Here is a 12694-nt window from a genome sequence, read left to right as displayed (position 1 = left end):
AATCTCTCAGAACTTCAACTTTGTTCCTGACAGACCAGTCATTCACAAGTAATAAAAACAACTTTGAGGCCCGATGATTAGAAGAGACCTTTGACTCAGTTTTGACAGGGGGGGGGGGGGGAGGAGGAGGGAAAAGTGAATTGAAATGCTGAGCTTTTTATAAAATATATATAGCACTGTCAAGGATAAACATATTTGGTGCTACGAAAAAGAGAGAGGATGACTGTATAAAAGTACATGCCCAAATTACAGCAGTGTTACAGTGGGAACGTACTTATTTAATTGATACTACATACATATATGCCGCAACGTTATAAACAGCTGTGACCTAATGTACCTGAATATATCTTGACTTGAGGTATTACCAAAAAATGCATGAGCTAAAATCCCAAACCCCTGCCTGTCCTGCATATATGTGGCACATTTTATAAACCTGCACACACTGTAGCTGGTAATTAAGAAGCTTTCCATAGAAGGCACACTTTGGTAGAGGGGAGGTGAACTTGGCACTTCAAATCTGCACTATCATGCACTTCACCAAGTCACAGCTCCTAAAGACAAGGTAGTGGAGTGCAATGTATGACATAGAGCTAAAGGGTAAAAGTGCTCAGGTATACATCTATTACTGAAGTAAAATGTGGAATGCACTTAAACTATGAAGGATCAAGCTGAGCATGGCACCTTTCCGTGTACAGAAACTCCTGTATTCTACAATCTATATGTACTGTATAAGTTGCTCCTTTTCTAAAATCTCTACTTATGCACATATGCAAATTCATATGCATAACTCAACTTTTTGGAAATATGAGAAAATACTACACTAGCATTTGGCATGGATCCCACGCCTAACTTTTGCATGCTGTAGTTACGCCTGCTAAACTCAGTCTCAATGCCAGCACCCAACTTAGGTGTGCTTTGGGCAAAGTTTATCAAATCTGTAACTCTTTGGAACACTACGACCCTGGTCCTGCCCCCTTTTCAGATATGCATTCTTTATAGAATAGCATACAGCGAGATGCATATGCAAATGTTCAAGACTATTAACATCAAGAATTGATTGTTAGCACCCAATTATTGATGTTCCTGAGCTCATTACTCAATTTATTTGCGCACACATCTCCGATGTGTGAACAAAGTTGGGCACAATATATAGAATCCAAGGGTATAAAGATTACCTACTGCAAAATGTTTTAACACGTTTTGCGGTGTTTTCACATGCACTAAGCAAATGTTAGGGCTTAATGCCCTTTAGTAGACATACCCCATAGTGTTATGCAGAAGAATAATATTTTGGATGTTCAGCTGGAGCAAGGTACTTTTGTACCCGCATACTGGATGGATATCAGTGTTGGTGCTATGCAAAGCACATCTTACCTATTCATTTCTTCAAGACAGTCAGTTGCAAAGAAGAAGCTCTTAATTTTCGGATGACATGCTTTGAATGCACTATAAAAAAAGAAGAAAATGTAGTTTTGATGGGTAATATAACACCTTCTCAGCAGAGGCATTCAAATATCAATACGGCACAGTAACATGATTGCATGGGGGATGTAGACTGTCACTCCATATGCTTTATGCTGAGGCACTGTAGATACAGTTATGAATGCATGATGCATTTCATAAGCACTAGATTTCTAAATATGAAGTGATACAGAACTTAAGTAGAGTACAAATTCATAATCCTGTAGTCTAAGGTGCCTGTATACTAAGGGGTGCTAAGTTTTTGCATTTACTGCACTTCAGAAGTAAGGGAAAGGAAATGGGACTTGATACACCACCTTTTTGTGGTTTTGCAACTACATTCAAAGCAATGTACATAGTATATACAGGTTATGTGACTTGCCCAGAGTCACAGGGAGCTGCAGTGGGAATTGAACCCAGTTCTCCAGGATCAAAGTCTATTACACTAACCACTAGGCTACTCCTCTACTCAGTAAGTGCAAAACCTGTGTGGTAAATGTTGGGGACATGGTCAGCACCTGCCCAATATTTACTGCACAGAGCAAAGCTTTGGCATATAATGTGCACTGCAGTGCTGATAACCCCCCCCCCCCAAAAAAAAAAAAAAAAAAAAAGAAAACCTCCATGTGTGGCAATGCAATCTGCACCAGAGCTCATAAACCCCTATCAAACCTCCCCTTAAGCCCACTAGGATCAAGACCTCCCTCTTTAACTTAATCCTCCTAATTCAAGTCATCCCATTCATCCAAGCCCCCCTCCATCAAAGTACCATAAGCTAACTCTCTCCTACCCTTGACACCCCCTGGGACTTTCTGGTTCCTTTCTCTTTGTAACTTTGTGTAACGGATGAGGCAGAAGCACCATCTTTAACTCAGGCAGGCATGGGGCAGTTCCAGAGGGGATCACTGATGCCCCAACCAGTAGAGAAAGATACAAAGAGAGGGGACCAAACAGCATGGAAAAATCCAAGCACAACAAAGAAATGGAGTTGGCCACAGAAAAAGATGAGGATCTTCCATCACAGAGAAAAAAATATATATGCATCATGTCATTCTATATATTCAAGTATTTCAAGAGACAAAAAGAATTCAGATAATACTAAAAAGACATATGTAATGGGGTTGATATGGTTGCGTTCAGTGTTTTGCTGACCGCTGACAGCATTATGCCCAGAAATTCAATACTGGGCTAAGTCCAGGCTCTGGCATTGAATTTCCGAGTTTATAGAACTGGCTAAACCATAGCTGGTTTAGTCAGTCCTTTAACTAATCCACGGTAAAAAGTGGTCTGTGGTAGTGTGGGTGCAAGTGTTTGGTGTGCGCTGGGCCATTTTTTTACCACGGCTGGGAAAAAGGCATTTTTTAATGGGGCAGTAAATGGCCATGCACTAAAATTAAAAGTAGCACGTGGCTATTTACTGCCTGAACCTTTACCGACACCCACTGACCTAGCGGTAAGGGCTCACATGCTACTCATGTGGTAATCAGGCTGTGTGTGCCAATGTGGCCGCGCTGCAGATTACCGCTGGGAATGCCCCACACAGTAGAAAATAGAAAATTATTTGGTGTGCGCTGGGCCATTTTTTACCACGGCTGGGAAAAAGGCATTTTTTAATGGGGCAATAAATGGCCGTGCACTAAAATTAAAAGTAGCACGTGGCTATTTATTGCCTGAACCTTTACCGACACCCACTGACCTAACGGTAAGGGCTCACATGCTACTCATGTGGTAATCAGGCTGTGTGTGCCAATGTGGCTGCGCTGCAGATTACCGCTGGGAATGCCCCACATGGTAGAAAATAGAAAATTATTTTCTACCATGGGAAACAATGCATCAATGCAGGACACCCATGCTACACCTGCGGTATTGCCAATTTGGCACACGCTACCTGCGCGTTAGCCCTACTGCTGCTTAGTAAAAGGGCCCCTAAGTGTGATATTCAGCACTTAACTAACTATGGCAAACTGCATAAAGATAGGAGTGACTTTTATGTGGTCCTATTTACGTGGTGACCTTGTCCAGTTAAGTACTGAATATTGGCACTTATGGCCCTGGAATGCCCCCAAAATAGCTGGTTTTATTAATTGCCGCCAAAAATGAGTAGTTAGCCCCAAACGAGCAATTTAACCAGCCAGCAGCCATTTCTGAACACTTAAATCGCTTTGAATATCAACCCCCTATAAAATGATTGTTCCAGATTAATTTCTAGTTAGCAGAAAGAAAAACATTTACATGAACTGATGTATTAATCATGAACACTTGGAAATGAAACAGCTGCACTGAAGCCACCATGATACCTGAACTTTAAAGAAAATGTTAATGCTTAACATTCTGAGAAAACAACTTCAAAATAAAAAAAAATTAGAAATTTTAAAAATGAAAACATCAAGAGTTCACTTAACTGAGTTCGTGCTCCAGTTGTCACATATCTGTTTGATAGTTGTATTATGCTGAAAAAATACAATGCATATGGCATGCTAATGTGATCTGAAGGAATTCCTGCACTGATGCAAGGATAGATAGCTGTTTCCTGCTAAGCAAGGCTGATCTTTGCCACACAGGTAGTGAAAGGAAACTCTATCTGGCATCAGCAAATAAATAAATAAATAAATGGTTCTGATAAGTTAACAATGAATAACTTGGATGATGTTTGCTAAATAAAATAATTGAAACAAAAAATGAATGACTTCTGATAATAATTTTATGTGCATAATTCACCAAGGATACATTGCCCCTTTGTTAAAGTGAAGCGTGCCTTAAACCATTTCTGAAAAAGAGAGCCAATGTTATCCAGAAGTCTTTAGCTAATATTTAAGGGGAAAGTTATCAACATGGGCTACTGTCTTTCAATTATTACCAATTGGACGGGCTTCCCATTTTCTTAGATTAAGGGTCCTGTTTATGAAACCACACTGTAGGCGAGCAAATTTTATGGTGTGTGCTAAAAATTAGCACATGCTAACGTTAGTGACATCCAGGGTGTCTCTTTCGTTAGGACGTGCTAATTTTTAGCGCATGTTAAAATGTTAGTGTACATACAGTGTGGCTTAGTAAACAGGGCCCTTCATAGGGGAAAAAAATAAAGTTTTTACTACTAGGAGCAAGGCAGAATCAAAAAATAGATTCAAAACTCACTATTTTAAGAAAAATTCAAACTATTCGAAATGTGGCTGTTTGCCTAATCTTTTCTGTTAAGAAATCAGATAGAGTTAAATCTTGTTGAGTTGCATTGGCTTACTGCGGAGGCTAGGATATTATTTAAATTAGGATGTTTACTGTAAAAGATTGTATATGGTCGGTCCCGCAATATATGATTTCTCTTGTATGCTATTCTAATGTTGGTCAATATCATAGTTCTTTTTCAGCAAATAAATAAATAAATGGTTCTGATAAGTTAACAATGAATAACTTGGATGATGTTTGCTAAATAAAATAATTGAAACAAAAAATGAATGACTTCTGATAATAATTTTATGTGCATAATTCACCAAGGATACATTGCCCCTTCGTTAAATTGGGTGGCGGAGCAGGTGGGGGGAAGAGGGGGTGGTGGTTGGGAAGCAAGGATAGGGGAGGGCAGACTTATACGGTCTGTACCAGAGCCGGTGATGGGAGGCGGGACTGGTAGTTGGGAGGCAGGAAATACTGCTGGGCAGACTTATATGGTCTGTGCCCTGAAAAGGACAGGTACAAATTCAATTCAAGGTAAGGTATACACATATGAGTTTGTCTTGGGCAGACTGGATGGACCATGCAGGTCTTTTTCTGCCTTCATCTACTATGTTACTATGTCACTATGTATGTTCATTTTTTTCCTAGTCCCTGAGGTATCACCTCAACTAAGTTATTTATTGTTCTTTTGCATATCAGGCCATTAAGTTGTGGAATTTCTTGCCTTTTAAATTTAGATTTTTTCTGGGTTTCGACACTTTTAAGAATGTTACATCCTAGATTTATTGTAATTGAGTATCTTGGTTGTAATCCACTATGAACTATCTTGAATGGTATTAGCGGGCTATAAATTATCTAACTGTAACTATACTGTTTAGTCAGGATATTTACCACAAGTCGGTTTATTTTAGCACAAGGCCTCATGGCATAAAATGGGACCCTGTGCTAAAATAACCCAAGTTGTGGTAAAATATCCCTACTAAACAGCAGCCCACCTTGATAACTTCCAACTAACTTAAAAAGCACAGTGCTGGCTTTATTATACTGCAGATAGTGAAGAGCTCTTAAACAGAGGGAAATTATCGAAACAAGGTCATATCACCCATTTTAAAAACTGTGGTAATTAACTGAACAAAAATACAAAATAAACCCTTCAAAATTAAATAAATACTCCTACTCCTTTGAAACAAAAGTCAATCCAATCAAATTCATTATCTTCCATCAGTGCATCATCAGCATAATCTCAGGGCAGTCACAAAAGGCTTTAAACAGTGGAACCAATGTACTAACCTATGGACATTTCTGTAGAAATACAGTAGCTTGATACTATGAGATGTTTTATTTATAGTGTGGGGTCATTTGCATACTATGCAAATGGATCCTGCATCAAATTCCATGTAAAAAGATTAGGTACTTATTTACTAAAGGTTTTCTGCAAGCTTGTGTCTATGGGGAAAACTGAATGGAAATTAAGACCCTTAAGAAGAAATTGCAAGCTTTTTGCAATAACCTTAAGTAGATGCCCTTGAGGTGTAGTGAGGTCTGGCATAAACTGCACCTGTATGAAATTTAATGTGCTAATTAGCTTTCTTCTCTGATTTGTTTGCTGATTAGCAATGGGTTTGCAATCACAAAAACATGCATTGAAGTGCTAGATAGTGTGTAGTAAGTTTCACACACATGATAAAATGTGCTATGCTATCTTTTAAGGGGGAAGTTATCAATGTGGGCTACCATTGAGATAGGTTATTTTACCACAGGGTCACATTTTATGCAGTGAGATCCTGTGCTAAAACAGCACGACTTGTGGTAAAACAACCCATCTGAATGGTTGCCCACATTAATAATTTCTCCCCTTAGTGTGTGCTATCCTGTTTCTAAACCCATTCATACCTTAATACACTGGCTATGGACTTCATCATCTCATCTGGGATATTGTTGGTTGGCTTGCCACTTCAAAATCAAATCTTAACCCCCAAATGATTTACACCCTTTCCAAAAACTTTTACAGTCAGAATTCATAAAAGTAGGGCATCCTATATTTTTCTGTGTGTTTCCAGGAAAAGTTGGTTAAATAAAGTTTAATGATATGGTTATTAAAGCCCTGATTCACAAAACCTTGGTATCCTGACCTATCATTATTGCAGGTTGCCGCATATTTCTAAGTGAATCAGCCCCACTTGAAATAACGGGGCTCATTAGTAACTAATTTGTGAGGTAACCTGCAATAATGATAGTGTGAGTTATTTGCACTTTTGTGGGGAAGTTATCAACGTGGTGGGTTACAGTTAAGAACAGTTATTTTGCTGTTAATCTGGGTTATTGGTAACCAGGTCTCATTGCATAAATGAAACCTGTACTAAAATAGCACAAGATGAGGTAAAATAATCCATCTTAACGGTATCTCATATTGATAACTTCCCCACTTAGTTATCAAATGGGCGATGGTTAAGATGTCTTAATTTACTGTTAACCCGGGTTATTAGTGATTAGGTCTCATTGACTAAAATGAGACCTGTGTTAAAATATCATGATAGGGGGGAAGTTATCAACGTGGGCTACCACCACGATGGCTTATTTTACCACAACTCATGTTATTGTAGCACAGGTGCCATTTTACGCAATGAGACCTAATTAATAATAACCCAGGTTAACAGTAAACCTGTCTTAATGGTAGCCAACACTGATGAGTTACCCCCTTAGTGGTTAAATAACATGTCTTAACAGAAGCCTGGGTTGATAACTATGCCCCTTAGGGGAGAAGTTATCAATGTGGGCTACTGTTAAGATGGATTATTTTACTGTTAACCTGGGTTATTAGTAACTAGGTCTCATTGCATAAAATTGGAACTGTGCTAAAATAGTACAACTTTGTAAACTAATTTGTCCTCATGGTAGTCCCTGTGGTAAATTAACCTGTCCTCATAGTAGCCTAATTTGATAATTTCCCCCCTATATGAGAACTCAGGTGAACGAAGAGTCTGTATTACAGGTGAAAGCAGTGATCAAACAACCTGTGTATGTGTAGGATGTTCACATAACTGGACATCTAGGAAGAGCTAATTAAGGAGCCATACAACATGCAACCAAGCACAATTGCCCTCTCGATCAGTCATACAAACCCCAAGTTCAAAGAGGCACACACTTATGCCTATCTTGGTAGAGGTGAAAATGTCAACATCTCATTTTTTAAAAGTACGAGTGCACCGCTATTGCAAATCACTTGCTTGCTTCCTTCCCTCATTAATTCACCCTGCCACATCTTAAAATGTGAGTGACAGATTCATCTCCATTCACGGCTGGAGGGATGAAGCTGCTGCTCTCTACATTATCACCTCTTACCTGTTGGGTGTTTAACAGATCTGTTGATGCCAGTATTCTCTAGTGGAAATTTCTGAGCCTGAAAATAACTACCTCTTGCAACATTCATATTCATCTCACATATCAGGCAGCATGTTTCTTCAGATTTTAAATTCAGACACAGCAACATTTTGAAAACAGTATATTCTTTAAAAGGATTACATATCTGTTCCAATTTCTTCAGTTATAACTTATTATCATATACAAAGATGGTGAAACTCACTAAGTGCTGTCACTGCGAGGTAAACAATACTACACGAATTGGTAAGTAATTGCAAGACTAGCTTTGCTTTACTGGTTTAGGCCTTTGTGTAATGTGCTGGTAGAAACATCACATGAATGAAACCTGTGTCTTGCAGTTTAAGCAAGTGGTGATAAAGTAGTTTAGTAGTAGTTTGAAGAGGTGAATAAACATGTGGATAAAAGTTGTATTAGCTGCATTTGGATATGAGCTGGTTGATATTGTGTATCTGGATTTTCAGGAGTACTTTGATAGGAGGTGTCCTATTGTGGATTAAGAACTGGTTAAAAGAGAGAAAACAATGAGTATTCTTAATGGAGATGGGTAAATAGTGAGGTTTCCCAGGGGTCTGTGCTAGGACTGCTGCTTTTTAACATATTTAAGTCCAAGAAGAGTAGAGGCTGACACAAATAACCTCCAGCCATGGAGATGAATCTAAGTAAATTCTTTATTGAAAGCACCAGTCAAAAAACCCCAACATATGCCGTGTTTTGATGGACGCAGCCACCTGCTTCAGGGGGTCACAAATCAGGCTCTAAATTCAAAAGTATAAAATAAAATACAGACATGGAAAACAGCATCCAGGATCAGTAAATAAATGACGTTTACCGTATCCGTATCTTATATTGCACTGTGAACCAAGATTGCAGTGCTGGCAAGTTCTTCTTTGCTTTGTGCACCAGACATATTTTCTACTCATCTTGGACTTGACGTAGAGGCTTATTCCTGTTTTTGCTTTTAACATGTTTATACATTATCTGAAAATGGTAATAATGAGTAAGGTCATTAAGAGGCCTTTTTATTAGGTTGCAGTAAGTGCTAGCATGCGCTTACCACAGCTTAAAATGGCATATTGAGGGATGTGCTCAGGCATCCTGCGGTAAGTTCTAAACTGGTGTGAGCTAAATGCATGTGTGAAGATTTGTGTGTAGATGGTACTCTGGGTGCACTGTGGACATTCTGAATTAAGGAAGGAAGAGCTTCTGCATCTAGTCCTTACGTCACCAAGCTGAGAGCATTAACGTGTCTAGGTTGGGATAAGTTTAGGCATAAGTTTGCGCACCTAGGTGCACCAAGTGATGTGCATAATTTATAGTATTCTATAAACTATGCTTGTAACTGGGAGACATGCCTATGGCCACCCATGCTCCACCCACATGTACGCCCTCCTTGCAGTTAGGCATGATGGTACTTAGGCACTACTTTATAGAATAGTGCCTAATACATGTAGGCACCTGTCAATTAATAGTGTCTTTGACATACGTAAGTGGTGCGTACCTCTAGATGCCAGTTTATAGAATTGCCCCCATTGTGTTCATGGAATACACATGGCTTGAAGGAAGATACTGAACTGTAGGGCCAGAGTCCAAATGTGATGGGCCTCTCTGCAGAGATTCAGGAATTTCATTCCTTCTTGCTTGTTATTTAAAACATAGATTTTTGATTGTCCATATGGAGAAAAAATATTTTCCCTTTATTAAATGTTTGAAAGTGAGGATTACATAGTAAATGTCATGAAGTTCCAAGACATTGATGTGGAGTTTGGATTCTTTGACTGACCATATTTTGTGAGTATGCAGGTTTAGGAGATGGACTCCCATCCACTGTGGGAGGAATCTTTTGTTTTGACTAGGATGTCTGAAGGGAGTCCTGACTGCTAAATTGATAGGGTTTTGCAACTAACTCAATGCTTTCTTTATCTGTTGAGTAACGAAAACCTTGTGGGAAAAAGGCTTTCTCTGCTGGTCCCATTGAGATTTGAGACCTCATTGTATGGGTCTCACGTGAAATTTGCATGATTGAAGCTGGCATGTGCCCTAGAAGCTTGAGAATATTCTTGATGCACATTTGTGTGCTGAAGAAAGCTGAAGTGACAGTTTTTATCATGTTGATGCCATTTTGAGGAACATAAGCTCTTCTCTGAATTGTGTCTAGTTGAGCTCCAGTAAACTGCATAGTTTGAGTTAGGTTAAGAATGGACTTTTCCATGGACTTTTCCATGTTGATGATGACTCCTACAGTGTGAACAGTGGTGATTGGTGATTGTTATTTGCAGAAGTGAGCCAACTGTCGAAGTATGGAAATACACAAGATCCCAGATTTCTGAGGTGTGCTGCAACTACTGCAAGGCATTTTGTAAAAACACTGGGAACTAAAAGAGAGTCCAAAGAGGAGAAATTTGTATTGATAATGAATGTCCCCAAATGACAATGTTATTTCTGATGATCCTGGTGACTAGGGATACGAGCTAAGCGTCTTTGAAGTCTAGGGATACAAGTCAGTTGTTGAGCCCCAATAGAAGTACGATGGTCTTCAATGAATGCACGGAATTTGTTGTTTTTACAAACAGGTATAATTTCCTGTGATTGAGTTTTGGATGTAGACCATCTGATTTTTTTGTAATCAGAAAATAATGAGAATAGAAAACATGATGGTAATCTTGTGGTAGAATCTATTCTATGACTTGCGCTTGAAACAATGAGTGAATTTTCCTTTCATACTGAGAGGATGGATGGTTCACCTGCAAGGGAAGAGACAATGGAGAGAGCTGAATAAAATTCATTGTGTAACCATGGTTGATGATTCTGAGTACCCGCTAAAGTAATATTGTGCCATGCTTCCCAGAAGAAGCAATGCCATCCTCCAGCTAGATGTTTCAAAAACTTGGGCTACTTTTGACAGTTGTCATTGAAGATGATGGCTGTGATTTCTTCTCACAAAATCTCTGACACTAGAAAGGAGTCTAAGGAGATGGTTGAGATTGTGGTTGACTAGATACCTTTTCTGGTAGTAGGATTGAGAATAACATTGGGAATGGTATGATTTCTGAGGAGATATGGAATTAGATCTTCAGTAAAATGCTGACTTATCAGAGTTAGGAGTGGTAAGTTTTCACTAAGGTTAGAACAATTGCCCTTAACCTGAGAAACAGCATCCTTTACTTTGTCTTTGAATAAATTATCCCCTGGACATGGGGGTCTTCAAGGTGGTCATACAAATCTTTACATAACCCTGAAGCATGGAGCCAAGCTACTTCACAAACTGCAAGAGACTGCTCCAATTTGTGACGTGGCACAATATATATTGTATGTGTTTCTTATGAGATGAAGAGTACATTTTTCAGTGTTACTGAGGTAATTGTTGCGTGCCCGAGGACCTTGGCATACTGTCAGGCTTCTTCCCCGAGAGCACTGGGTTCGTGAGTCCTTGGGCCACTACTGTGGAGTGGCAGTGGCAGGCAAGATCACCTTCAAGGTAGAGACGAGACAAGACTGGACCGGAACCCCAGACTGGAGTTCTACACAGGAATACCTGGAACTGGAACGCACCGGACGGGTGCGCACTGGAGTGGAGCCCGCTGGACTGGAACACACTGGAGTGGACCCACTGGACTGGAACATACAGGAGTGAAGCCCGCTGGACTGGAACACACTGGAGCGGAACCCACTGGACTGGAACCTACGGAACCGGAACCCGCTGGACAGGTACACACTGGACCTAGGCTTCACCTACGCTTAGCCACCTTTCCCCGAGGGTTGAGCCCTCAGGTTCGGGCAGCCGGCAGGACTTACAGGAAAAACCGGAACTGGAACTTGCAAGCAGGAACAGCAGGAATCAGGATACAGAAGTGCCCCCCAGGCACCTAGGCGAAAGCAAGGCAGACAGGCAGGGAATGTCCGGGTTCCGGCAGAGGGCAGGTTCAAAGCCATGGTCAGGTCAAGAAGCAAGACTATGGCTGGAGCTTCAGTATCAAGGAGTACTGGCAACAGACTGAACAAGGGCTGAAGTTCCAGAAGCAAAAGAAAACAAACACGGGAAAAACCAGAAAGCTAAACACAAGAAGACTAGGAAACTGAACACAAGCTAACAAGAAAGCTATGCCCAAGCTAATCAGTCATACACTAGAAACATACACTAAGCAAACCCAGGAGATCTGGTAAAGCTGTACATAGGCTAACAAGCAAAGCTGTGCCCAAGCTAACAAGTCATACACTAGAAACATACACAGAGCAATCTCAGAAGAACTAGTAAAGCTGTACACAGGCTAACAAGCAAAGCTGTGCCCAAGCTAACAAGTCAAACATTAGAAACTCACACAGTGCAAACAATGTAGCAGTGTACAGAGCACTCTACATACCAGGGCCCTTAGACGAAATGCAAAGGCAAGGGCTGTAGTCTCTAAGTGATTAATAAAGCCCTTCAACATCAGAGGCACAGCTGCAGCAATCTCCTTGCCTCCAAACAGAGGCTTGACACACAGAGAAGTCAGCCCACAGGAAGGAACAGCGGGAGCCATCTTGGATACTGGCATAGAGGAGTCGGCAGCCATCTTGGAAGAGGCATAGCCCACACTGGTGAGGTCCAGTAAGGCAATCAGCACACAGAGCCAGAGAGAAACTAAGACAGACAGACACAGAGACAAGCAGAAGCCAGCACAGCCACTGACTCCCAGAAACAGGG

General features: G+C 40.3%; 1 protein-coding gene across 1 annotated transcript in view; it reads right to left on the bottom strand.

Moving 5' to 3' along the window:
• LOC115474248 (connector enhancer of kinase suppressor of ras 2-like) overlaps nucleotides 1–12694 on the bottom strand; it is a 768489-nt gene that overhangs the window by 55599 nt on the left and 700196 nt on the right. The window contains exon 18 of the mRNA XM_030209634.1: nucleotides 1375–1446. Coding sequence (XP_030065494.1) covers nucleotides 1375–1446 — 72 coding nt within the window. The remainder of the gene's footprint in view (nucleotides 1–1374; nucleotides 1447–12694) is intronic.

This window comes from Microcaecilia unicolor, chromosome 7 (genome assembly GCF_901765095.1).
Source record: "Microcaecilia unicolor chromosome 7, aMicUni1.1, whole genome shotgun sequence".
Taxonomy (NCBI): domain Eukaryota; kingdom Metazoa; phylum Chordata; class Amphibia; order Gymnophiona; family Siphonopidae; genus Microcaecilia; species Microcaecilia unicolor.
This window is presented reverse-complemented; position numbering and strand designations above follow the sequence as displayed.